Source organism: Lonchura striata, chromosome 1 (genome assembly GCF_046129695.1).
Source record: "Lonchura striata isolate bLonStr1 chromosome 1, bLonStr1.mat, whole genome shotgun sequence".
In the NCBI taxonomy this organism is placed as follows: domain Eukaryota; kingdom Metazoa; phylum Chordata; class Aves; order Passeriformes; family Estrildidae; genus Lonchura; species Lonchura striata.
This window is the reverse complement of record NC_134603.1, coordinates 60181648-60209036: the sequence shown is the minus strand read 5'-3', so window position 1 is coordinate 60209036 and position 27389 is coordinate 60181648. Positions and strand designations below refer to the sequence as shown.

The following is a 27389-nucleotide window of genomic DNA, read 5'->3' as shown; positions in this document are numbered from 1 at the left end:
GGGTTATGATCTGAAAGACTGCTAAGTATAGCACATAGTTAAGAATGGGATAATAGGAAACATAGGAAGGAACACAATGGTTACAAGTAGCAGGAGTACATATCTACTACAGAAAAATTGATGTATTTAGAGTGAAAGCAGTATTTCAAATACAAGCATCAAGAGATGATCTCTAAATATCTATGCTGGCCATGTGCCTTTCCTGTGCATTTCAAGGGAAGATGATTTTGGGGAGAGATGCAGAAGACAGTGTAGTTGGCCTTGCAGATTTACTGATACCTCTACTTGCTCACGTAATTTCACAGCTCCTAAAACAAAGCCACTCTTCAATACAACAAAGAGAATGGAGATGCTGAGTGTATAAGACCTGGCAGGGTGATGCTATCTCCCAGCCTCTCCTCTAAGAACAGGTGAACACTTAAAATGGCACACTGCATTAAGGAGGTAACTATTAGAATAATCATTAAACTTCCTGTACTGTAAAACTACCCTGATACAAAGAAGTCTTCTGGAAATATGAACTCTAGAAATGCTGTGACTTGTAGGACCAGAATATTTAGCTATGGTGTCCATATGGACAAAACAAAGTCACTTCCAAGAAGCCTTAGGGCTTTGTGCCAATGGGCAGAAACTCAGTTTTTGTTCCCATTTCTTGATTGACATTGATATTTTGGCTAAATTCTCACTGGTTCACCTCCTAAAGTTACAAGTTTTTCTATAAGACTGTCTTGGCTATATATTTTTTTAAGGGAATACTACTCTCCTTTTGCTGGATTTCATTTCTGTACCTTAGAAAAAAACACCTTTTCTTTTTTTTTGCAACAATATTTTAATGGAATGTAAATTCTCTTGAACTTTCATTAAGAGACTAATTTTTTTATGCAAATACTGAAGGAAGATGCATAACACTTAACTACAGTAAATGACTTAGGAGAGCTGCATGACTGCATGAAACTAATTTCACTATAGTTCCTTCCTCCCTCTCTAGTTATGGGACAGCTGGGGAAATATGACCATGTACCAAGACAAGAAGAAAAGCCACTGCTGGCACCTATTAGTGTAGTACTTAGAAATGCAATTAGGATGTGAGCATGTTTGGCTACCTACTGTACACACATTACAAACAGCTTATGGTCCCCAGACAACACTAAACACTGGCAGCAAAAATTTACCCTGAGAAGTCAGATCGATGCAGGTGAATTCATCATGTAGGTAAATAATGCCCAGGCTGTATTTTTAATAGCAATTCGTGTAAGGTTGGGAAACACTGCAGAGTTGTGTACCACCGAGAGGGAATAAACAGGTTATGAATGATGGTTTCCTTGTGGGCCTTGCTCAGGTATTTAAAAATCCAGTGTGGAACACTAGATGGAGCTAAAAGATCTATTTATGTGTGCCCTGAGGCAACACGATCTCCAAATACTTGACTCTACCATTAGTGCCAATTCCCACGTTGTATTCTAAGCAAAAGAAAACAAAAATGCATTTACCATCTTTCCATCTACTCTGCACCTGCTCATCACTTTTATCTGTAAGAAGACTGTGGTAGGGTATGAATGAAATAGTAAATTCCTTCTGGCTTTGTTTTCATGTAAAATAGCTCAGAATATAAGCAGCCATCTGTACCTTACAGGAAAATACAATTTTCTATCATGCTGAAATTCTGATAAATCTGAAAATGTTACAGACATTTTCATATCACAACCATCCTGAACAATGTAGCAGTGGGATGCTGTCTTCTGCATCTCAGGTGTCAGGATACTGTATGATTTCCAACTTCACGAGTATCATGAATAAAAGTGCAAACCTAAATTATTTGATATTGTGATGGATGAAGCATGTGAAAAATGCTTTTGAACAGCAGCTCAAATTTGTCTCCTCTGAACAACATTAAGAATAGATAATTCAGTACTCTGCTGTGTACAGATTCCTATTTCAGTTCAGCTTTATTGCCACTCTTTTATATATGTATATGTATAAAGACATACTTTTGCATTCCAAAAATATAAAATTGTATAAAAATAAGAGTAATAATATTATTTTCTTGTAATTTAAACCAGAAATAAGAGAGATAACCCTTCCAACCAGTCAATAAGTTGTGTGGTAAAAAACCATCCCAAAACCTTGGAATAGGCAACAACTTTTACTTCCGAAGGATGAAATTATGAAATTAAAGTTTCCAATTAATGTTATGGAAGCTCACTAACTGAAGAGGACTTTTACTTTCCCCACTTACAAAAAAAACCAAAACCCAACACATGCTAATATTCTACCTCAGTCATGTCCTCCCAGATTTGATTCACTGTAGATAATAAGCATTAAGAACCCAAAGAGCACAAAGCATACACAATTATGCACTTGTAAAAATTCATATAAGCTGGAACGGCTTGGTATTTTACATATTACAGGCAGGGCATAATACTCTTATTTAAAATCATATGGCATTTTATTTGAAAACTTGGTGCTTTAAAAGTCAATGAGACTATTCATGGGCATTACTTAATACCAATGAGAAAGGAAGGAATTGGTCATTCTTTAGAAAAATCATTTCTGCACTGAGGATCCCTTTAATGATCCATAGACAACTGCATTAATTTGAATCTGCTTGTGACAAGACTCTGGTGTCTGCAGGAATGGCTTACACATCATGGCAAGCGCTGTAAGGCTATGAAGAAAGGTGAAAATGGACTTTGGGTGCCTTGCTAGGCCATGGCAGGATATATGTATCAAAGGAAGGAAAACACAACAAAGCATGAGATGAGCTTTTTTGTAAGGCAACACCTTTTAAATGACAGGGGACAGTGATGGCAAATGGAGAACATCTGAGTGCCCTGCACAAGGAAGAGGAGGAGAGAAGTGAAAAAAGGCTGATTCTTTGGTACTTGTGAAATATGCCAATTCCAGCTGGAAGGAAGCAGAGGATAATAATGGGGAAGGCCACTGGAAATGGGCATCAGGCAAAATAGGCTAGCACAGAATGCTTTGGAGGAACACAAGGATATTCCACTATGTACATTTGGAGAGTGAAGCAGAGTTCCTGCCCAGGATCAGCACTTCACAGAAGAGAAAATTACAGAGAGTAAAGGAAATATGGACAGGAAATTTGAAATCATTTTTTTAATAAGTTGTTTTCTTTCATGATTAGTATTTTAAATACATAAACCAAAGGCAGAAAAATAATGAGGTGTGGTACAAAAGGACATAAAAATCAAAAAGTGCAACAAGAAAAGCATATACCAAGTAGTGTAAACAGTGACTGGTAGCCAGTTTTACTTCTCTGCATGGAATATATAATTTAATATACAGCAGACCTCTCCATCTGTCTGAAAGAGAATACAGCCAGCCACTGCTGTAGTTAACTCTGCCACATACCTGAGGTACTGGTGTGCAAGCGGCACACAGTAAGAAGCCTGTCCTAGTTTTACTTTTTCTGAAGCAATTCCAATATGCACTGTGAAAAAACCACATATATAGAGTGGAGATACTGAGCTGGGCTTACTAGTTGGTTCCAAGTTATTCTGTGATATGTGCAAACAATTACATGTCCTCTTCTGTGTTTGTGATGGTCTGACACCAAGTGCAAGGGCAGGTATTACTCCCTCCCTGAGGGGAGTGAAAGCGCAGGCACAAGGCTGCAACTCCTGCTCCACGTGTGCAGCCTTGCCTTGGCCAGGCTGTTTGTGTTCAACCACCACAGCAGAGAGCAGTCCTCCTGCAGGAACACCACAATCCCTGCTGGAAAGCAGGACTGATGTGTCAAGCCCAGCCACCAACCCTTGCAGTCCCAAACCACCTCTCCTGAAGACACACAGTTTTGCTCTTTTTTTAATAACTCAAAAGAAATCAAATTGCCTTCACCTTTTGAGCAGAGGCTGCTCTCTTCTCCTGCTTGGCTTTCATTTCTGCGAGAAGTCCACTGCCCATCACTTGCACACCGTACCTCCGGCCTCCCTGGGGGCTTCCCTTGCTGTCACCTCTCTCAGCTTTTGCCACATCATCTGTCTGCACCTCCTCCAGGGAGTCTGGTGTCTTTAATTCCTCGGATCGCTCTGTGCCGCCGTTCTGCTCTGCAGGCTTTGCCTCCTTCTTGCTGGTGTCTAAAGCTGGGCTTTTTGCAGCAACCTTGGGTGAGGAGGGCTCCTCAGCCACCGACACGGTCTGGGGGCGTTCGGATTTGGAGCCTCTTGATTTGATTAAGTTAAGGAAACCACTCTTCCTCGAGTCCCTTTTCTTCTTCTCATCACCTGCTTCACTGTGCTCACTGCTGTCTGAACTTTTAGTTGATGGTCTCCTAAAAAAGACACAGACATTTCAAACTTTTCTCTGCCCCCAACTCCCTTTTTTAAATAGTATCAAACTACTTTTTCCAGGCAAAGCTAATGTTTTCTATGACCCATATATTGCCCTAGGCCAAATCATTACCTGGTGTCTCTAAATTAAAACCAGGACAATTAGCATTGATCATATCTTGAGGATTCCTGTGCTGCTTTGTGCAGTTGTTTCATCTGCACTGGGCATCCAGCTGTTTCTAACACCAGACAGCTCTAACCAAGCTGTCTGTGCACATAGATCTTGGGTTTGCATGGCCAGCTTTTGGTAGCAGGGGGTCTACAAGAGTGGCTTCTGTGTAAGAAGTTCTGCTGAATAGGAAGGAGCAGTAGAGAATGCATGATGAACTGACAGCAGCCACCATTCCCTGTCCCCTGCTCCACTGGGGAGGAGAGGGTAGAGAAAATCAGGACTGAAGTTGAGCCCTGGAAAAAGGGAGTGGTGGGGAGAGCTATTTTTAAGATTCAGTTTATTTCTCATTATCATAGTCTGATTTGATTGTTAATATATTAAATTTATTTTCTCTCAGGTTGAGTCTGTTTTACCCATGATGGCAACTGGCAAGACATCTCTCCCTGCCCTTATCCGAATCCACAAGCCTTTCATTATATTTTCTCTCCTCTGTCCAGCAGGAGGGGAGTGATAGAGCAGTGATGGTGGGCACAGGGTCAATCCACCACAACATACAATTTCACTCTGCCCTGTTTCCAGAATGCACTGCCTGTGGTATGTACCTGCCTATTAGTAAAAGGAGAAGAACTGATATAGGCACATGTTTAACACAGCTTTTGGGAGATATTGTTCCTTAAGGGCCCTGCTTGAAATAGGAACTAGCTGGCACAGCTACTTTCTCTCATTAAGTAATACAGAGGTTACTTTTATAGTGCAGATGCTCATCTAAAAAAAAAAAAAAAAAAAAAAAAAAAAAAAGAAGAAGAATGAAAAAAACACAAAACCCAAAAGAACAAACAAGCAAAACCAATTCCTAAAGAGCCCACCTGCCACTAAGATTTTCTAGAGGCATCTTCTGAGCAGAGTATTCAAACTTAAGGGCAAAGCTGAGCACATACACATTCACATGAAAGTATAAAAGCATCCAAACTGGAAAGAGAGCCAGTGGTGCCAGATCCCAAATAAAGATCCTCAGCAAAGAGCATAGCCAGGGATGTGCAAGTTCACAGGGATGTCTGAAATGAGCAGCTGGCAGGCACCCAAAGGAAGCACATGGGAATGCAAATGCAAGCCTGTGAGCATCCTGAACTTAACCTGCTTAGGACGTTTTTCAAAGCTACCACAGTTTCATACTATGATACATAGTATATCACACATTGCTTCACATGTCACTATAGATATCTATAACTCATGGTGACTTTGGAACATTTGCTTTTACTGGCACAGCTATCTACCAGTCAACACTCACTGTTTTCCCTAATGGATGTCACATACAGCACAGAAAGGGTCATTCCAAGTTGCCTGGAAATCACCCTTGCTTTCTCATTTAGTTATGGAAATAGTCTGTGTGTGCACATGCAGAAACATGCATAAATTCACGAACATTTACATGCATGGTTCTGAAAATATACAGCCATCTCCAAAGCAACTGCATCAGCTCCATAACCCTTATATAAAGAAGGAGACATCTCTCAGATTAATATTTTGCTTAAACCTGGAATACTACAAATTGGTGAAACACATCTTTAACATATTTCAGAACCAGCATAAATCTACTGTCATCCATGAAACCGCTGTACCCAACAGCACTCCTCACTAGAGAGAAACACCAAGTGTACAATGAGCCCTGGGGAAACTCTCAACCAATACAAAGCTCTGCTTGAGCTCTAATGAGCTTCACTGAAGGGTAAAATGAAGTCAACTGAATTATAAAAATAAACACTAGTCATTAATCCCCCCCATCATGGGATAGTAAAGCAATTTATTTCAAAGTAGCCACTTTTAAGGTCAGGGAGTTGAATTCACAATGTCTTGACTACTATGGTATTTTCTGAGTTTGACAACAGCAACCCTGGATATTTGGAACAGGAGTCAAACACAGCTTGAAAGTGCTGTTTGCACAGTTATCAAGATGGACTTTAAAAAAAAATAACAGATAAACAGCTAAAATTTTTTTTAACTTACTTTGAATCCATTTTTGTCACTTTCTTAGTGAAAAATTCATCCACACCTTCATCCACTCTCCCCATGAGGCCATTCTGATCCCCTTCTGGTGCTACTCCAGCAGACACCTGACAGAAGAAAAAAAAAAATATCTCTCTTATATAATAATCTAAGCATGTTTGCTCCAGTGATAATAATTAAGAGTTAAGACATTATAAAAAATTATGTGTGCCAACCAGAACTCAGTGCAGAGAACAGAATCACCACTGGAATTCTTCCTCTAGCCAGGCCAGCTGATGCTTTACATCAAATGCAAAGTAACCCAAAACACCAGTGACAAACTGGATGCTGTAATGCATGAGGCCAGAAATCAAATGCCTTGAGCTTGAGAGAATAGAGCACTAGGTCAGTCAGACAAGCAACAAAACACAGAAAAAATAAATCCTGAGCAGGTGGTGACCTGAAGAGAAAATATTTTCAACAGCCAGCTGCTTCCCTATTTGGAGAAAAAACTATGTTCTAGATTTTGGACTTAAGATATTTAGAAATGGCTCCAGTAGGCTAACAGAGCCTTTTATAATTCATTCAGTCTAGCACTTCCAAAAGCAGAGACTCTAAATACAGAATCAGGTGTTCCACTTTAGGAACCAAACACAGACTTATGCTCAGTGTCTGAAAGCAACAAACTTGCTCCCCATCTTTGATTTCAATGCCCACATTTTGAATATGGATGACCTCTGGCATATAAACCAGGCTGGCTTTGAAATACCTGCCAACCACAAAGGCCCTGTGAATCTTAACTGGTGACTCTGAAGCTTCCTGAAGATGAAACAAGAAGTCTCTTGGGAGGATTTCTCATGTGGTCTAGCTCCTGTACATGGCTTTGATGTGGAATAGCTCTATTACCAGTAAAGAGACTTCTTTTAATTCAAATGCCAAATGGAAACCTTTCAGATTACTACAGAAGACTCCCCAGGACCAAACTCATTTGTATTCTTGGTAGTGCTATGGGCCAGGACACAAAATAACAGGGTTTGTAATTTGAAACAATTCAAATCAAGGAATCTCCTAGGTGCCACCATAACTCATGAGTAATCCCTGCTTCTCTTCTGAAGTACAATACAAAGTCTTTTCTAGGCTTCAATATTCTTAAAAGCTGCCGTTAACACCAAACCCAGTCTCATTAAGTCAGGAAAATGGGCTTCATATGAACCAGTACTCTGACAGAGCCATGAAACCTTTTGCTTTCCATTCCTGAACCCTGTTATTTTTGTTATGAAAGATAATAGTTGATATTTTATTGATACCTGTGTAGCAATCTAATACTGATCTGAAAGGAGCCCACCTGGTAATGACTGTTTTGCTGCCAGTCAAACTGGCAACAGATTTTCTATGAAGAACAGTTCTATTCTAAGTTAGCACAATGATTTATCAGATTTCCAGCTTTGGTATGCTCTATAGAGAGCTTGTTTGGCTGGAACATCTCACAGTAGGCAGGAGTGCACATGCCTTCATCCGGGTTGGTCTCAGTGACAAATCCCTTATCAGTGGTGTCTCAATCAAAACACAAAATAAAAGTGAATGACACATTTAAAAAGACGTGAGAAACCACTGCATATTGCTACTGTAGTCCCCCAGGTAGCAGGGATAAACATGAAAGTATCAAAAGCAAGGGCATCTCCTGAAGGGGAACTAATTCCAGGATCCAATGATCTACAGCAAATGAGAATATCTACCTCAGAAAGAGAAAATAATTTGCATCTGAAACAGCATCAAGTTTCTTAAAAATAACTAAAGATGTACAGAAATGTTGAGGGTCTAATAAGGTCCTCAAGGTACAGGATATTCTTATAGCTTTTGATTGTAGCACCTTCAAGTACCAACATTAACTGTAAGACTGAGCTCTGGTTTATTTTGTGTTACACATTCCTAACTCTTAAAAAAAAAGTGTTAAGTCTTCATTTGTCCTTTTTTATCTCTTTTTAAAGCTTAAGTTTAAAAGAAAGCATGTTTCTTTGTTAAGGAAAAAACTGGCTTTGAAGCAGAAATAAATAAGATGAATCACAATCTCTTTCATACATTAGAGATTCATCTCCTTTGCTGTACTATAACTTCACATACAAAGGAAGAACTCATGAGGTTAAGATCTCACAAAAATCTAAATGATAAACAACTGTTTTATCATTTTGCTTCAAAGTTAAAACTACTTGAGAGTGGATCTTGAGTTTTTGTTATTTTCCCTCTCATTTTTCCCCTCTCTAAACACTCATTCCAGTAGAAACTGACAAAACTATAAGTCTTTCTTCTGCTCACCCACCCAACTCAAGTTAAAAGTTTCTCATTTTTTCTCCATTTTCTCCTTTCTTTTCTTACATTTTTCTGCTTCCAAAGAACAAATGCGTTTTCCAGCAAAACCAGAGAAGTACAACTATGATCATCTGAGACCCCTTGAATTACTAAATACAAATAATGGGAACAGCAAACAACACAACAGAACTGCTTTAAGTGGCAAAAAAGGTCAAGATTTTGCCTCTCACATTTCAAGTGCTTTCCCTAAGCACTGGATTCTGTATTCTTGAAGTGGCAAAACCAGCAGCAAATCAACTCTGCAAGCAATGTCACAGTCCACTCATGACTCTGACCTCCAAAATCTGGCTGTTTTATTTTCAAGGAAGCATCAAAACAAACATCTTAAGTCTTTCAAAAATTTGTTTAGACTCATTTTGAGGTCAGAACTAGTAAAGAACTAAGTGGTTCATAAAAACAAGACAGGGACAAATGAGTTTAACTAAAAAGTGCTGATTCCAATTTCTGAAACTAAATAAACTCCCAGTTTCCTAATTAATTTAATGTGGATGAGCATTCCCACAACACTGCACTATCCTGGGAAGTAAGACTTCTGTACAAGGAGTGACCTTCTTGTTGCTGTTGAAGAAGATACTGCATGTGCTGGTAGTGCTCCATGCCTGGTAGTGGAGCACTTGTCCCTCCTACACCCCCACTCCTTCCACCTCCCTGTGCTGATGGCACAGGATGCGCTGAGCTTGGAAGCAACAGGGAAAACATGTGTGTTCTGCAGAAGTGGAACTGAGAGAGTAAACACAGATGTGTTTTCACTACATGGAGACAAATCCATTTTTCTGCTACCTCTAACCTTCCCAGTGAAGCACAAGGGAATGGAAAGTTGGCTTGAATGTTTTTCCCTTTCCAAGTGATACAAAAAGCATTCCACTGCCTGATATGATCTTTCCCAGCATTAGGGAAATTTTCAAGGATCCTCTCAATTGGAAATCCTCAGGAAGCAGAAGAGGCCACAGGCATTTATTGTGAGGCAGCCTAACACGGAGAGGCAACTGCTGCCCCTTGATGGGGCTACTTATCACATCAGCTGTGCTCTGTTGCTGTGAGATAACTCTGTACCTCCTCCAGATCTGTCCTCACATACCCTGAGGACACACCATCACAGAAATAAATCTTTACTGATGCAGTGTGCCAAGGAAATGGAGCTGTGGGAGCTCCACACATGTATATTGAGTTCACACCAATGCCTTTCGTGAACAGACAGTGCTCTTCTGTTTTGCCTTTCTAAGGCAGGCTCCAGCATGAAAAGCAGATCTGTGACTATGCAGATTTGCTGGCCCAAACATCATCTTCAGTTTAGGAGCTGTGGGAAGCTGGGTATCACAGAACAGCTCCTCTGAGAGCTGATAGAAAGAAGAACTCATGCCAATTTACCACATCTTAATGCAGGCAGAAAAAAGGATTAAGACTTAACAAACCCTTGCAAAATAATTGAAAAGTCTCATGATATTTTGCACATTTCCTGTGAAAGCTCCAAGCACCTCCAGAAACTGCTTCCATGAAAAAAAAAAATCAAAATAAAAAAGGATAAAACATATCCTGGATTTAGGCTGTGTCAAACAAGACAAAAAGCTTGTAATAGGGATAGCACACTGAAAGACATGAATACCAGAAGAAAAATTAAGTAGTTGCTTATGGCTTTTGTACCTTCAACCATTGTCCTCATTACACTGAAAGACCTGACTCATGGCAAAAAGCAATCAACACACAACATTGCCAGCAATATTTTAATGTAGACTCACTGCTGCTTGGCTGGGCTGCTGCTTTTTATTTCTTTTGGGCCTTAATTTTGTAAAGTGTTCCAGTTTCCTTCCTTCTTCTGATGGCAGCTCTGAAATGAATCCAGAAGTTCGTTTGTCTGGCCTGCTGGAAGGAAATGGTGGGTCTTCTATATGGATAGGTACTTCTTCCAGTGCTTTATCTAGATCAAATTCCATTTCTAAGAGAAATAAAAACTTTCTAATTAGATTTAACATGATATTTAAAACAAATGACAAAATGCCATTCCTCTTTTTGGTGGCCTATAATTATAAGCATATTCAGGGAACTTAGCCACAACATTTCTGTGAGCAGAGAGAGCACTGTGAGCAACTATTTACTATCAAAAACATTAGCAGAGTTCCAAAACAAAGCAGGCAGTGTGGGCCACAAATGCAATCCAGAGGGAGGGAGAATCACCTGTGCTATTCAATCAAGAACCATCTAGAACCACCTCAGGCAAGCAAAGAAACAAAATGGTTTTAAGGAATTCTCACTTACCAAAAGCTCTGGATACTGGCCGGAGCATTCTACTGTGGATGCTTTTCCTTTTTGATTTAGGAGTCATCTATTAACATAAAACAAAATAAAAATCATTTTATGGGACAAAAGAAATTACAACAAAACAGTTTTTCAATCCTATGAACCATTGAAAGATCTGATTTAACACCAGAAATTAATGGGCTTTTTCCTCCCTCTCTCATACATTCAGAACATTTTCTAAATTTATGTTTTAACTGACTTTGAACAGAACCAGAGAGGTAATACATTTTTCCCACTAAAAGTGCAGGCTGCACACAGGATGATTACTGAAAGTGTCCAGGCATTAAGTCTTTGATCCCCAACTGTAAAACAAGGGAACTATTAAAATCTCACCTCTGCAGAGATCACAAGGGACTCATTTAAGACTTAATTACTTTGTCCAACATTGCAGTTAATGACAATACCAGGAATAGTCTATCCTTTGTTCTGGCTTTTATTTTTGATGAAAAATACACTTCCTCAGTTCATTTGTTAGTGGCATGTTACTGGGAATCTATGTTTCTGACATCACCACACAGCTCACCAAACTTCCCTAGGAAAATGAGCCTTGGAGAATACAGCTCTCCTTTGAAAAACAAAACCAAGTCAGTGTTGGCAGTATCTGTAGCAAACACATGACTTCCCTGGACTTTAGACACACTGAGAAGAGGTAGAAAGCTCAGTATACATTCAACACAGTTACTGAATTACTGCTATTAGCTTTCTGATCTTCACATTGTCAAAAAATGAGTACATAGTCTTAATAGCACAAATACCCAGGCTTAAGACTCAAGTTTGCTCTTTTTGGAAGAAAGTTGTCTTCTTTGTCTTGACTGAAGCCTTCTGAAAATTTGCATGGTGAGAAAGATGGTTTTGCTACAGAACATGGATGAATCACCAATTCCAAACCTCTTAACATAGCTCAGCATTGTCAGACTTTCTGTTCAAAAGCTGAACTGCAGGTTTTCTCAAGACTTGATTTAAAATCACACAGCTTCTATAAAGATGGGCTCCTTTTGTGGTAGAGTTGTACATGCTGGCATTATTGATACCATTAACCTACTAGTCTTGAAGTCTAGTGACTTCAAATCTAGTGGCTTCAAATTCTGGAGTATCAGTCAGCAAGCTGTTATGGCTTGCCACTCATTAACAGAATTATTAATGAAGTTAGTAGCATCAATTTTTTATCAGCCAGAAAAAACACAGTTGGTGTTAACATTTCAGACAAATCATGAACTGTTTAAGGTAAAGATTTGCTAGTTTTTATGCATGGGAGGTTCAGTGCACAGACTCGCATGTGCTGAATTCATATTCCCAAAGTAGCCATGAGGATCATTATGCCAGTACTCACATGCTCAGGGTTATGACAGATTTTTGTGACAGGACAGTTATTACCTATTTTCTCAAGACCAGAAAAGGACTTAAAGACCACAGAGTGGGCAGTGATAGCACTGCCTGGGCAACAGAACTCTGGTTTTATTGACATGTACATTGTTGGGAGAAAAAGATACCTTCAGCTGTTGCAGATTTCCACTTCCATATTTGACAACCATCAGTAAATGATGCAATAGTTTCAAGATGAGCCAGGAAGTAGTTTGCCACCTGAGTAGACTCACTCTGACACTAATGATCAGGCAAAGTGTTGCTGCATCAAAAGGTCAGACACTACCTTCAGAGTTACCAATAAATTAAATGCAATGGATTTGATGGTGAGTGGCTGGAGAGGTGCTGAATTTTTTCAGCCACAACTGCAGTGGACTGTGCAAAAGGTAAGCGGCTTTGCAGCCTCTGAACTGCACACCTCAGCAGCTGTCCATCCATCCCCCAAACCTGAAACAAGCAAAGCATTCACACCTCATGTAAGAAAGAGCTGGGGCAGCTCAGCATTTGGGGGACAGCAATCCTAAGTCACTAGTCCTGGTAGTCCTGGTTTCATTTCCAGACACAGCCCATTTCTCTTATGAAGGTATATTCACATGGATTTTAGTCTGTTTCCTGGTTTTTCTGGGTGGTGTGACTGGAAGTTACATTTAGTTAGATACAGCAACTCCTTTGCTAAAGAAGACCAGAAGGGAGAACAGAAAACACTGCTGATGGAAGAGCTCTGGTCACTTAGCAGCAGCTGCACAGGCATGGCCAGTGTTCTGAGTGATGAACATGGACAAGCTGAGAGCTGCCTCGGCACAGGGCACCAATGCAAAACAGCACAGGGCAAGTTTTGAGGTTCCTGTGCAAGGACTGGAATGCTCCAAATACTTCTCTAACAGCCAGGAACAGAATGATTTCATTTTCCTTCCCAGAAAAGAAAATGCCCCCAGATGACCCTGCAGAGCTTGTGCTGATGACCATAAGCCAGTTTCTGCTGTAACTTACTGTCAGCTTGGCATGATCCATCAGCAGCTTGGTTGCTGCGGATAAAGGCAGAGGGATAGAGATGCTTCCCATTTGCTTTAACAGCATGAATAACAGCTCCACATACACTTGTATTTGAAAACCTTCTGTTTCCTAGCCTGTTTACGAAGTGCACAGATGAAAGGCTTCTTGCCAAGTAAACTTTCTAGATCACATGCAGAGCAAAATGGGTCAAAGCATTAATTTAAATAGGCCAGTGTGCTCTTTTACAAAATATTAGGCTTAATCTCTGCTTAACATCTCAGCCACCACACAGTCTGCTGCAGCAGCAGTGCACATGTCATTGCTAGAGGAGATATCTGAACTACCCAGCCTGACTCCCATTTCCTATATTACAAAGAAGCAGTTCAGCTTTGGCAGAAGCACATCTTCTGCCTTCTCACCACCTCTGGCCCCACAAGCACAACGTGGCTCTCCAGCCTTATGCTTCCCTTGTGGCCTTTACAGAGGAATGGCTGCTAGTATCACCTCCTCTCATACACAACTTCCACAGACTTTCCATTCTAGCACTCCACCTCCTGAATTCTTCCTTGTTTTGCCCACTTTTCCATGAGCACATTGTAGGCTGCTTGGCAGTACAGATAGAAATATTAACTGCATCTCTGGAATTTGAGAGGACCCCTTGGAAGTCTGCATGCACCTATGCCACTGAGATCTCAGTGAATGGCTCCATGAATGTACCCTTCTGCAGTAGATGGGAGCCACACTTCCAAATAAGGGCTTATTTACACACTGTCATGTGTCCTTGCTAACTTTAAGCTCCCAGGATCTTTCCCCATGATCGCTTTTCCAGATTCCTCCCTTCTGACTGCCTTCCTCACAAAACTGTCTGAATTCTCTGGAGCTTTCTGAAATTGTATTACCAGCTGTGGAAGAACACTAGTACCTTGGGAATTAAAATCAACTGAAATCGTTCTGTTTTGAATGCTAGAAAACAATGTACTTTCAGAAAGAGGATCTCAGATATTCTCTTTGTTTATACAGATAATTGAAATTACTCTCAGTGCTGAAGGATATGCTTATTTCCATGTTTTTCTCCTCCTACTTCAAAGTAATTTATATTAAATCCTATTAGATTCAGAGATGCTCTGTGACCCTCCTGTCACTTCCCTTTCAGATTTCAAACAAACTAATGAACAACTTGCTGCTCCCTCTTGAATTTTACCTTCCTAACCAGACTCCATTCAACATATGAGTTTTCAGCTTTGAGAACATGCTAAGGACTATTTCATTAAGCTGTATGATGCTTGCATATAAAACCAACTCAACAGACTTCCCTTCTGAGGAGTAATATTTGTGCTTATACCCCCAATAGCAGCACTCTGATTTGGTTTGGTCTTAAAACCAAGGGATCCCTTAAATTCAGACACTACATTAGCTGAACCTTTTTGTAAATCCAATCTCATTCCTGAACTACTGCCTAGTTCATTTGTAGGTGCAGATGGATGGCATTACAGTCTCCCAGGAGACTCTCACTCAGTACAGAGGCAAATGGAGCACAAAAACATAAACAAGTAGGCCAGAAACAGCAGAGCTAAAAAAATACTTACACTTGTACAGCAGAGAGTCTCCATGCAGCAAAAAAGAAAGAAAAAAGAATATGAATGGGGAAGACAAAGCAACAGCAGTTGTCAGGAAAGGAGGCAAAACCAGGAATCACCAAAATAAAGAAAACTAAAGCCAAAACACTTGGAAGTCTTAGCAGGAAAGGTGACATGCAAGAATGGGGTAAAAATCCCTTGTATTGGAAGTGCTATACAAATTTGTATTTCCAGAGGATAACCAGAGAAATATGTGCTCTCTCATTTGATCTACATTTGGAAAAACTAAGGCTTTCTGACATTTGTTTTCAATATAAGGCACTCGCCATGGTGCCAACCTGCCACCTGCTGTCCCAATGTACTGTGTTTTTCCATTTTGCTGGCACCAGGAGTGAGAAAAAAACCATAATTCTCCTACTTCCTAGTCTGAAGGAAGATTCTGAATTAAAAATTGCTTGTTTGTTGTGGCGTGCAAGTAAGCAAGGAAAATAAAACAAAGCTTCTGTTGAAGGAATGAAAAAGGATGGAAGTCTGTTCTCCTGAGGTTTAAATAAGCCTAAACAAAAGCAATAGTATTTCTCCTTCCCATAAGGAGGTTTAGAGACACAGACTTTCAAGCACTTTTAGCACATGAGAAAGTTGCTGTTTCATGACTAAAGCACAACCTTTTTGCCTTCAAAAATTATAAGCAAAAAAAGGAAGCAGCATAGCCATCACAGGAAATGAAGCAATCCCAAATGCCATATCCCATCTCTTCTATAGCTCAAGACCAACCATGCTCCTCCCAAATTTAGGGTTAGAAAAAATAATTATTAGAAGTGTGCTTTTGTTTTCAAATTAAATAGGAACAGCTATTACAACACTGCAGGTGTTAGCAGAATTTTGCAGAAGTAGTCATGGTATGGATTAAGGACATTGTCAATAAAGTGCTGCATGTTTTTGCACCCAGGTCCTCTCCTTTATTTTCCTGCTGTCCTCAGGGTCAGTTGTTAGTTTGTTGGGATTTTGCCTCAGGGTTTTGGGGTTTTTTTGGTCTTTATTTTATTTTACCCTCAGAAACTTTGGCTTTGTTCAAGAGTTCTCAGCTAGCAGTGATTCCAGCAAACCACCTCATTACTCTCATTTTTGTATGCTATCCATGCACACATACACTCTGACTCAATTTTGCTGTCAGAATCTTTGTTCTCTCTTCTCTTGCCCATCTTCTACCCTACTAATCACTACAGCTGCTCTGAGATTGCTGGAGAGACTGCAGAACCAAATCACAAACATCTCAAAAACTGATACAATCTTTAAAAATGTGCTCCTGCACACTTCAAAAAATAAACCTGCAACACTGATTCCCATTCAGACAGCATTCGTGGCAGTAGTCCAGCGTTTTCTGTGTATTCAATGCATAGGCAGGAAAGTTATTTGTATTATATATGCAGCTGGAAATGTCATTGGGACCAAAGTGCAAAGCAACACACATAAATGGAAGCAATTCCAGGAGAGAGTTTATAGAGAGTCTATGGTCCTGATCCAACAAGGGCTTATGGAAACTCCTGCTTTCCACACTTCAGTGATCTCCCATCTACTGAGGCACTTAAAAGGTGCTGAACACCTTGTGGGTGGGGAGTAAGGAGGGAGAAAGAGGTGCACAGCAGGTTAGAGAAGGAAGCACCATTAAGCAAAGCAAAGCAAAGACCAAGGGATTTGCCTGAAGCCACCAAGGAATCTTCTGGCTGCTCTGCAGGGAACCTAAAGACAGTCTTCAGCCCCCTGAAGTGCTACAGACCATAAGGCCTCTCAACCTTCCCCCACTTTGTTTGCTCTCAGCATAATTGCAATATGAAGTGGTCTGCCTTGCAGTATACATGGACAATACCCAAAGATGAAACACCAACCCACAGCCAAAAATCCCGACAAAATTAAACCAAAACAAAACAAGAAACTGCATTGGGGAATTCTAACAATGTGCCAATGAGGTTTGAGATGTCATAAAAATATTTCAAAGGAATTTTACAGAACATATTTATCCAGTGCTATACCATTTCAGCTATATGCATTTTGTGGGGTTTGCCTTTTTAAGAAAGAGGTGTAAGAAAACAAGTCCTGTTGTTTTCTTTTGCTGTAAGGAATTCTGACCTGTAAAGCTGCCATGACACCAGTTCAGTCAATCAATGTTTCCCATGCTTCTTTTAGTCTCCCAACTACCTCTGACAGTGTCATACATATGTTGTCTCAAAAAAAACCCCAAAAAAACCCCAAACAAACAAACAAACAAACAAAAACAAACCCAAAAATTTCTTAACAAAGCAGAGCAGCAAATTAATTGACCAGTTCTGGTTCTTGCACATGACATCTTTGGACATGCAGGTATCTCACCATCTGCACAGAAAACCTTTGGAACTAGAAAGTTGTTATTGCTTACTTCAACTAAAGATTTTATGTGATTTCCAGGGTGAAACCCCTGACATGGCTTCCAAAAATCAGTGATGTACTTCCCACTAGTAGTGACAATAACCAGAGCCACTGTCCTTAGAATCTGCCCCTTGAGTGCCATCGACCTTGGAAAGTTAAAAGCAATGCTAAAATCTATGACACCTAATGGAGTATTTTTCAGTAGACAGGAAAACAAAGCCCCTCACAGTCCTGAAGGTAGGGGCTGTGCTTGTTCATATCAGCCCTTACCTTCATATTTCAGAATTCTGTACTCTTGATGGAAATATGATAGATAGATAGACAGACAGACAGATAGAGTAAATAATGTAAATAAATACGGCATACAAATAATCTATATGTGAGTTTCAGCAGTATGTTTGTTTCCTTCCCTCCCTGAAGAGCTGAATTTCTACAGAAGGAGCTATGGGTTCAGTATTAATTCAATTAGTCTCATATAAACCAACCTGACCTTTAGAATTCCTTTGTACAGAAATATTTTCTGAAAGAAAAGGAGTAGCACTACAGTAAAATAAGCTCAGTAGATTTGCCCTTGAGCTTGTTATATTTTACTAGCCAAGAAACCTTTGCTTTTCTGCTTGCTGGGATGTGGCACATATACTCTGATATTTCATCAAGCATTTCAGTATTTTCTTTTAATTAATAATTCTGCACTTGCATCTTTTGAGTAATGTAAAATTCCAGCTAATAAACATCCCTGCATAAAAGCAACCAAAGCTTACACCATGAAGAGTGAAAAATCAGACACACAAATTAAACTGAGTGGTTCCTAAAATTATCAAACCAAACGTTAAATTCCATGTTCTGAATTAGTATCCTGCAAGGAATCCGTGGCTGCAACTACCACCTGCAAAAGAAAAAGCAATTCTCTATAGCATCAGTTTTGCTTTCTATTTGCTCATAAAGAGGTTAACATCTTCTCCATTACCTGGGCTTCAAGATTATCCAAGAGGATGGTTTCAACTACATTACTTTTGCTTTTATAGTTATTTTAGTAAAAAACTAAGTGCAGAGGAGAGACCTGCTACAGGTCAGCTAGAACAAACTATATCTTAAAGTCACCACAACCTGCTTGCTTGTCACTGTTTATTACCTTCAGCAGGCAAAAGCTGACCCAAAAATTACTTTGTTCATGACCTAATCTTCCATACAGTAAGAATAGAAAGCTCTTAAACTTGGCAAACAGGCAGGGGTGGACAGCTATTCAAGATAGCCTTAGGCAGTTCTTTAACAGCTACCATATGTATCAGGTGCCCTGGGCAAGAACATCATTAAAGCAGCTCAGAGGCAATGTACTGCTGAATGGGTGTTCAAGCCAGGAAAAACAGGGCTTAGGGCGTCTTGATCTAGCAAAGGATGCTCCTGCCCACGGCAGGAACTTGGAACTAGTGAATCTTTAAAACCATTTGATGATTTTATGAAAAGAGCTATTGTACCTGTCTGCCCTGGAGCTTCCCAGGACTGAGAACCAGCACAGCTTCTCCATCTCTCCTTCCATCCAACAATCTGAAGTGAACAACTACCAAAAGGATAAGCAGTCATCCAGACAAAAAAACAACCAGTCATCTTTCCACTGTTGTCAGACTCTTTGTGGGCAGATGATGCATTGTTTGTGGTGGCATTTGACAGTGGAAATGCTACTGGGATTAGTTTATCACAGTGAATTTACCCTGGAGGGGCAAGTGGACTCTATGCTCAAAATTATAATGGGAAGTGTTATTCTTGAAAACCCAGGCACACTTGAGTTGTTATTTTCTCATAGAAAATATTGCTTCAGACATCTCTCCAGCATGCACAATAAATCTTCATACCCCTCAGAGACTTTGAATATACTTTATGAACTAAAGCATTAAAAAAAAACCTCTCAACTTTCTGAATTTTAAGTCTTGTCTATACTAAATCAAGATATCTTCCCACTGAAAAGAGGAAATATTCTAAGACCCTGTATGAGAAACTGAAATACTTGAGTATTTGAGTTTCTTCTATAAAATAAACTGATGGAAAATGTCAATCATTATTCACCCAAGAGAGGATGGCAAAACTCAAAAGCTGACCTATGCAGTGATGACACTAAAGTATGACACATGATTTAAATAATGCTGCTTGGTCAGACAGTCATGGGGAAGCACATGAGCCTAAGAGGGACAAAAACACAATGAAAAGATTGGAAGATGCCTACCCTGAGCAGGGCTGCTCATCACAAGCACGGAATTAAGTGCTGATTATATAGACACAAACTTCCCAGGAATATCTAAATACCATGCTATTGGAAATGACTCATAGCTAAATTGTACCAGATAAAATGAAGTTCTGATCAGCTTAGAGTGAAACCAACCTGACTTTTCTATCACTTTGTTCTTCTCTCTTTTTTTTTTTTCTTTTAGATTTCTTTAATATCTTCATATTTGAAGATTCTTTCACCTATTTAAGTGCTTTTGGTTTCAGATTAGTATTCCAGTCCTGCCAGTACTGACCTCAAAAATTCACACTAACTTAAACTAACATGAGATACAATCTCACTGCAAAGATACATGCACTACTTTGTAATGAGGCTTTAGGTGACCTGAATAACATCCAAAGAAAGTATGTTTTCCTCAAAGTTCTCCTCTAGTCTAACAGAAAAATGCTTTGAGGATTCCTGATATATTTATGAATAAGGCTGTGTGATGCAGTTGTCAATGATAGCAGTGATGAGGCTTGATGACTTGGAAGCTGTCTTCTGACCTTTTGGCAGTATGTATACTTGATTTTATTTATTTTTAAGTTCCTATTCTGGTAACCCAGCTCATCCTAACCTACTTTTCCTTGACAAAATATAGTAAAGCCTAATGGTACTATGTAACTGCCTGTCCTAGCGCAGACTTTATCTCCCTTCTTCCTGCGAGGAACTATTCTTTATCCTTGCAATATGAAGTATCAGTGTTGCAGAGCAAAACGTGGCAAGCCTCATGTTCTTCTGGGTGAAGTGAGAACTGTGAAGCACTCTTAGTGAGACAGACTCATGCTTGTGCTATTTTCAGTAGGCTCTCCAGATTTCAGAGTAAACAAGATTTCCCCAGACAACACAGATTAAGTACCTCATGCCAAGTTGTTCATCTGAGATGCTAGAAGAATCAAAAAAGCAGCAGAAACGACCACACAACCTATACAGAAAACTCTTCAACCATTTGAGAAGGTCAACTTGACAGATGTTAATTGAATTGGGACACATCATGGCTACAGAGAGATGTGTGTTGCAGAAATGGCATTATCACAGGTTATTCTCATGCTGCTTGCTGTTGCGCCTCTGCCAAAGGCTCCAGAGCAGAGATTTTGGCAAGAATTACTCCAAAGGAGCTCCTGCTGATCTACCAGGGAAAAAACAGGAAGATTCTTATAAGCAGAGGCCGTGGGAAGTTAATTTGGTATCTGTTTGTGCTGAACACCAACTGACTCCATGGTTCTGCTGGCAAAAGGGATCACATGAGTGCCCCTGACCCAGCCTGTGCAAAAGGGCTTTGTCCTCATAGCCTGTTAACTCTGCCTGGAGCAGGTAGGTGAGTTCTGGGGTGATTCAGCTGCTGGCTGAACAGGCAAGCAAATGCAGGTAGGGACAGTCACCTCTCCACCAAGTGATGGAAAGGTGTCCATCAGCAGGCTGCGACAGCCCATGACAGCTAGCTGGTGCCTGCTGAGGTGCCTGTGCTGGGCACTCAAATTCTTGCCTGCAGAGTGGCAAATGGCTGGATTGTGCAGCCAGGGCTGGCACTACCCACAGATTGCACAGCTGCATATTCAAGACCTTTCTGTCCACCACAGACAAATTTCTTAGTAGTAACTCCCTCTTAAAATCCCTGCAGGGAAGTTCATCTCTCAAGACCAGTGTTTCAGTGAGTGCTTTGTTACTGAACTCTCCTCTCCATGTGGCTTTTTCATGACACATGAAGCAAACCAATGGAAAATCAGCATCAGTAAGACAATTACTGCCACAAAAGATATAAGTGCATTCTTGTTCTCAGCTGGGAACAAGTTCATTTTCTTCCTAGCATCTAGTACGGTGCTGTGTTTTGGATTTAGCATGAGAATAGTGTTGATAACATGATGGTGCTTTTAAATGTTGCTGAGCAATGCTTACACTAAATCAAGGACTTTTTAGCTTCTCACGCAGCCCTGCCAGCAAGGAGAGTGGGGGTGCACAATAAGTTGTGAGGGGGCACAGCCAGGAGAGCTGACTCCAGCTGACCAAAGGGACATTCCATACCATGTGGCATCATGCTCAGCTTATAAAGCCAGGAGTAATTGGCCAGGAGGTGGTAGCTGCTCCTCAGGGTCTGGCTGGGCATCAGCCAGCAGGTGCTGGACAACTGCATCATGTATCACTTGTTTTGTACATTTTTTTTCATCATTTTTACTAGATCCCCTTCCTTTTCTGCTCTACTAAACTGTTTGTCTTTTCAAACCATGAGTTTTTTACTTTTTTTCTAATTCTCTCACACATCCCACGGTGGGGGAGGTGAGTGTAATGTTCAGCTGCCTGCCTGATTAAATCACAACAACTACATGCCCTCCTCTCCACCCCCAGCACAAATCTGGCTCTGCTAAGGCACCAGTATTACAGGAAAACAAGTGCCTGGTACAGGTGTCACCACCCAAACAGAATACCCAGCAGCTGCATTCCATAGTTCTTCCTATAACCTAAGCAGAAAGCAATCTCCAAATTTATACTACTTTTTTTCCTTAAACATGAATGCAGTACTGTTAAGCAGTTCATCACATTCTTCATTTACTTCATATTGTGCCAATAATGTACCCTAGATTATGAGAAACAGCTTTGAACTCTAAGAAACCTCAGCTGGTTTAAGAAAAAAAACAAAAAACTATAAATTATCCATCACCTCCTTCCATTTAGAGACCCAAGAAAAGACATTGAAAGCCAGGTTTCTTTTAGAGTGTTTCAGCTGGGAACATGTAACCCCTCATAAGCCTGTACTCTGTAGTCTATATATGTATCAAGTATTGAATACACATGATAAGGGCAGTGAGGATGCTGCAAAACTATATACAGAGGAAATCAGGAAAAGATAGGTAATAAATATTCACTATTAAAATTAATGTATTCATAATTCTAATGAGGATAACACATAAATTGCAAATAAACAAGACATTCTGCAAAATGATCACACTGATTCCTTTTGTATGGCACTTTCTCAGCTACAGCACTGCATGTGTAGGGAAAGGCTTAAGGAGGACTCTGGCACTGTACTTTGCTCCTCCTGGTGATATTACCATAAACTGTCCTAGTTCAGGGTGAGTCAGAAATGTGACTGGACTCCCACTGAAGTAGATTTGCTCACATGCCTTTGAGCCTTTTCTGGAGCCAAGAACACTCTCACATACCATAATGCCAGTTTCTAGCTTCCCACAGAGTGCTGTATTTACTGCACATCAAAGGCCCATTTCTGCTAATGCATACAAGAGAGAAACTCAAGTGTCACAATCAATTTAATCCAGCATTCATCCAGGCTGCTGCCTTTGCCCTCATCCTCGTCTGCTTGTTTCTGCCACTCAGGATTTGTTTTGGGGACTCAGCCAGGGGACTAGTTGGTCTGTAAACTAACCTGGGAAAGAAATCCTCCATGAAAAGCTGACCTGTCAGTCGAATCAATTCCCACACTCAGTTTGTGGTGAGGCTGTGGGCAGGAAAGTGAGAACTGTGTACGGGGGAAAGTGGAGATGCTCATTTAAGCAAAAAGAAGATTTTTGCTGGATTAAGTCAGTCACAGAGCTTGAGCTTTATTTATGGCACAGGAGAACATATAGAATCCAACAGGAAACACGGTTTATTTGCAGTAGGTGTTCAGTCTTTAATCTAAAAATCTGAGTCTCTATGCCTGAGACAATTCTGTTGCAGGTAAATAGAGAGCAGCAAGAATCAGATGTGGTAGTAAATCAGGGCATACCAGAGAATCTGTGCTTTGGTTTTCCTTCCTACAGCATCAGTGCACATGTTCCTGAGTGTGCACCATGATCTCCTCCTTCTGCCAGTGAAAGCAACTGAAGAGGTTTCTGTTATTTTAATTCAAACTTGTTGTTGATGGGAAAGGGACCAGGGGTTGGGGATAGGTCGGGGAGAACAGATTACAGGTGGTGCTTTATGAGTTTGGGGTGTTCTTTTTGGGTTCTTTTTTTAGTTATTTGTTTCTTTCAATAATTTCATTTTTGGTGAGTGCCATTTTTTCCTTTTCTTTGAAAACACTGAGGTTCATACACTCCTTGTCCTCTAGAACACACAAGGTCATAAATTTTCATGTAAAAACAGGATTCATCTGCTAAATCTTTGACAATGGCTAGCCAGGAAAAATATACACTACCAATCCACATTCTGCTATTTCTGAAAATTTTCTTCTCTACTCTACAGGTGAAATATATTGTTCAAGAAAGAACTTTAAACATATTGCTCATGAGATTTTTTGTTAAAACTTTTCTCCATTGAAATCACAGAACAATTTCTGTGGTTAAAATTAGAAATAGATGATAAATGGCTAGCACGCAATATTCACCACAGCCAGTCCTTTCCTATTACCCACTAGCATTTTTTCAAACAAAATTGACCATCCAAGTGTTTCAATCCTACTGAAATGCTTTGAAGAAGAGTTATAGGCAAACTTCTGTATTACAACCTAAAATTGCTTCCCATGTTTCAAACAACTTCCTACCATACCTCTTCATAAAGCAAATAACCTTTACTTTATTATAAAAACAATACTTATCCTGGCTGTATCTTGTTACTACCTATAGTAATAAAGTTATATTGCTGAGAGAGACACTGAAAAAAAACAGTGGATTGTTAGCAAAAGAAAAGCTGTTTCTCTCAAAACATCTTTAAATATTGTCTCAACTCTATTGAGGTCTATTTAGTACTCTAGAACCCAAAATAACATTTAAATAGCTAAAAAAAGACATTAGAAAATAACTGTTAAACACAGTCTAACAAAGATGCTCTACTATCTTTTGGTAGGGAATGATCATTATTTAGTAATTAGTAATTTAGTAATTAGTACTTCTGTAAAGTACTAATGCACATGACAATTAGAAGCATTATGTGAATTAAAATCAGATAGTATCTACCTACATGATCACACATACCAAGACACACAATATTCAGTCTCAGTAAAAAAGGGTGCGTTATTTAAAGCTAGTTTTAAAATGCATGCATGAGTTGAATATGTGTCACACTCATCATACACACACAGGAAAATTTAGACAAACCATACTATTTTATGAACTTAATTCATGATTGTGTCTAAGCTCTGAAAAGCAGGCTATGGGTTTTTCTTTCATCTGAGAAGAGCAAGTAATTTTCTGCATAAAGATTTTTCTTTCCATCTTAGTTGCACACAACTTTTATCTAATTACTCATTACCATCAATGCAGCTCTAATCAAATGTAGACAACTAAGACAGCTGTAGATTAGGGAAGCATCAATTTACTGTAGTGCAGCTCAGGGAGATCAGAAGCTCTCGGATGCGTAATGTTCCAGCAATCTCATCCTACACTGGACCACTCAATTGCTCCCAGTGATCTTCACAACACATTTAACAGACTGGCAAATTCTGGTATGACTGACAAGTCTTTCATATTATGGGCTCTCAGGCCACTGTTAAAGGCTGAATAAGAAACTTACCCTAAGCTGAAGCTAATAAATGTTAACTGCAGAGTTTGATATTTAGGAAGTCCTTATTCCCACAACAGAAAATACTGGCAATAACATGTAAGAGTCTATTTTTCAGTGATGCATTTCGTGAGCCCATTTGTGATATTTCGTTCTGTCTTGTCTGTGTTGTTTATACGTATCTTAACTTCTTCTCTGTCAGGGAAATCCTCCCAGCCACAGCCACTCTGCACTCTGCTTGAGAATAGGTGGGCAGGCTCTGAAATAGTGCCTGTTTGTTCCCTCTATCACCAGCAGTGGAGATTTCAGATCCCTTTGCTGTCAGTCCAAGTATTCCATACTTTTCTGTATTCGGCTTTCAATTCACACATAAAAATAAACAGCTCATCAACATTTTATTACCAATACATCCACCTCACTCTCAGTCATTCACATAGCTTCAGTGATATGCAATCTACCTACAACCATAGTCAAATGTGAATCCAGATCCATTTTTCCCCCACATTGTTAAAATACAGCTTCAAGGGAAGTTGGTAAATAACAACATGAGGCTGTATAGTTTACCCCAGCCAAATACTGATCATAAATAGGCTTGATGAAGAAAACAAGAACAAAGAATTGATGAAGATAATAGGGGTTTGTAAAACAAATCCTGTTTGGCAAATGGGAAACAGCTTCCTCCAAATGGTGGTCCAAGCTCAGTTCCTCTCCTTCATGACTAAAATCTCTTCCCAAAACATCTTGACAGCCAGCTGGAGCAAGGCTTGGCTTAAAATAGGAGAGTTTTCTCTAGCATCCCAGCAACCCAATCACCCCCATCCTACTTTCCAAATACTTCTTTGGCTATAGGAGATTAGGCTCCCAAACAAGTACAATTCACCAAACTGCAATTCAATGTTTCAGGTTTGAGCTTTGCACACAGCCAGGTGCATCTAATCGAAAGGCTAAAAATCTGCTTAAGGATTTCCAATAACCAAGCAAGGCAGTGTCCTGGACTAATGCCACTTTGGAGGAAATATCTAAATATCTACTTCACATTTAAGATTAAAAATAAACAAAATAAATTAGGCTCCTAATTTTAGTTCATAAATCATATGTTTCTCTTTGTAGTAAAATCTCTCAGCAACATATCTGTGTCCTGCACTGACTAGCTCATAATGCATTCACTGATGCTCCTGTCAGAGGGTTCCTTATTTCCACACAAATACCTGTGTGACACTTAAAAGCTGCCACAGATAAGGTTATGTTTATCAAGAGAGTATCTGAACTCTGTAGGATTTTCCCATAGCTAAAAGGAATCACTTGGAAAGTGCTTTCTTTGAATTTACTAACTCCACACATTAGATGCATTCTTAAAGTGCTTTCAGTCACAAGAAACTCGGTGAGAACACTAGCCCAGCCTTTTGGAGCTGTGTCGTTGTGTCAATGTTAAAGTTCAACAAGGCCAAGTGCTACGTCCTGCATGTGGGTTGGGTCAATCCTAAGCACAAACACAGGCTGGGCAGCGACTGGGGAGAGAGCAGTCCTGGGGAGAAGCACTTGGGGATGTCTGTGGATGGGAAACTCAACAAGACCTGACAACATGCACTCACATCCCAAAAGGCCAGTTGTATCCTGGGCTGTATCAAAAGCAGAGTGGCCAGCAGAGTGAGGGAGGGGATTCAGCCCCTCTATCCTATCTTGTGAGAATCCACCTGGAATGCTGCGTTCCAACTCTGAGGCCCCCAGTTTAAGGACAGGGACCAGCTGGAATGAGTCCAGATGAGGCCATGAGGATGATCAGAGGGATGGAGCAGCTCTCCTATGAAGACAGGCTGAAGGAGCTAGGGTTGGTCAGTCTGGAGAAGAGAAGGCTCCAGGGAGACCTTACAACAGTACCTAAAGGGGACCTACAAAAAGGCAGGACTATTTACAAGGGTGATAGAAAAAAGAGAAATCACTTCAACTGAAAGAGGGTGGATTTTGACAAGAATATTAGGAAGAAATTCTTTACTGTGAGGGTGATGAGACACTGGAACAGGTTGCCCAGAGAAGTTGTGGATGCCCTGTCCCTAAAAGTGTCCAAGGCCAAACTGGATTGTGCTCTGAGCAACCAGGTCTAATAGAAGATGTCTCTGTCCACAGAACATGATCTTTCATGTCCTTTCCAACCCAAACTATTCTATGAATTCGTCCATCTGTATATTTTTACAGCAGCAAGCAACATAATTTGTAGTCAGGAAGCAAAAAGCAGCTCCCAGATATGGATTACAGTTTTT

General features: G+C 40.1%; 1 protein-coding gene across 6 annotated transcripts in view; it reads right to left on the bottom strand.

Annotated features, from left to right (window-relative positions):
- Positions 1-27389, bottom strand: part of CARMIL1 (capping protein regulator and myosin 1 linker 1) — a 194785-nt gene that overhangs the window by 12573 nt on the left and 154823 nt on the right. For 3 of the 6 annotated variants that reach the window (XM_021528664.3, XM_021528666.3, XM_021528669.3), the window contains 5 exons: positions 15048-15065; positions 11065-11131; positions 10548-10744; positions 6466-6572; positions 3859-4291 (listed from right to left, as the gene is read on the bottom strand). In XM_021528664.3, the coding sequence (XP_021384339.1) occupies positions 3859-4291; positions 6466-6572; positions 10548-10744; positions 11065-11131; positions 15048-15065 (822 nt within the window). The remainder of the gene's footprint in view (positions 1-3858; positions 4292-6465; positions 6573-10547; positions 10745-11064; positions 11132-15047; positions 15066-27389) is intronic. The other 3 variants (XM_021528667.3, XM_021528668.3, XM_021528671.3) reach the window with 1 other exon arrangement.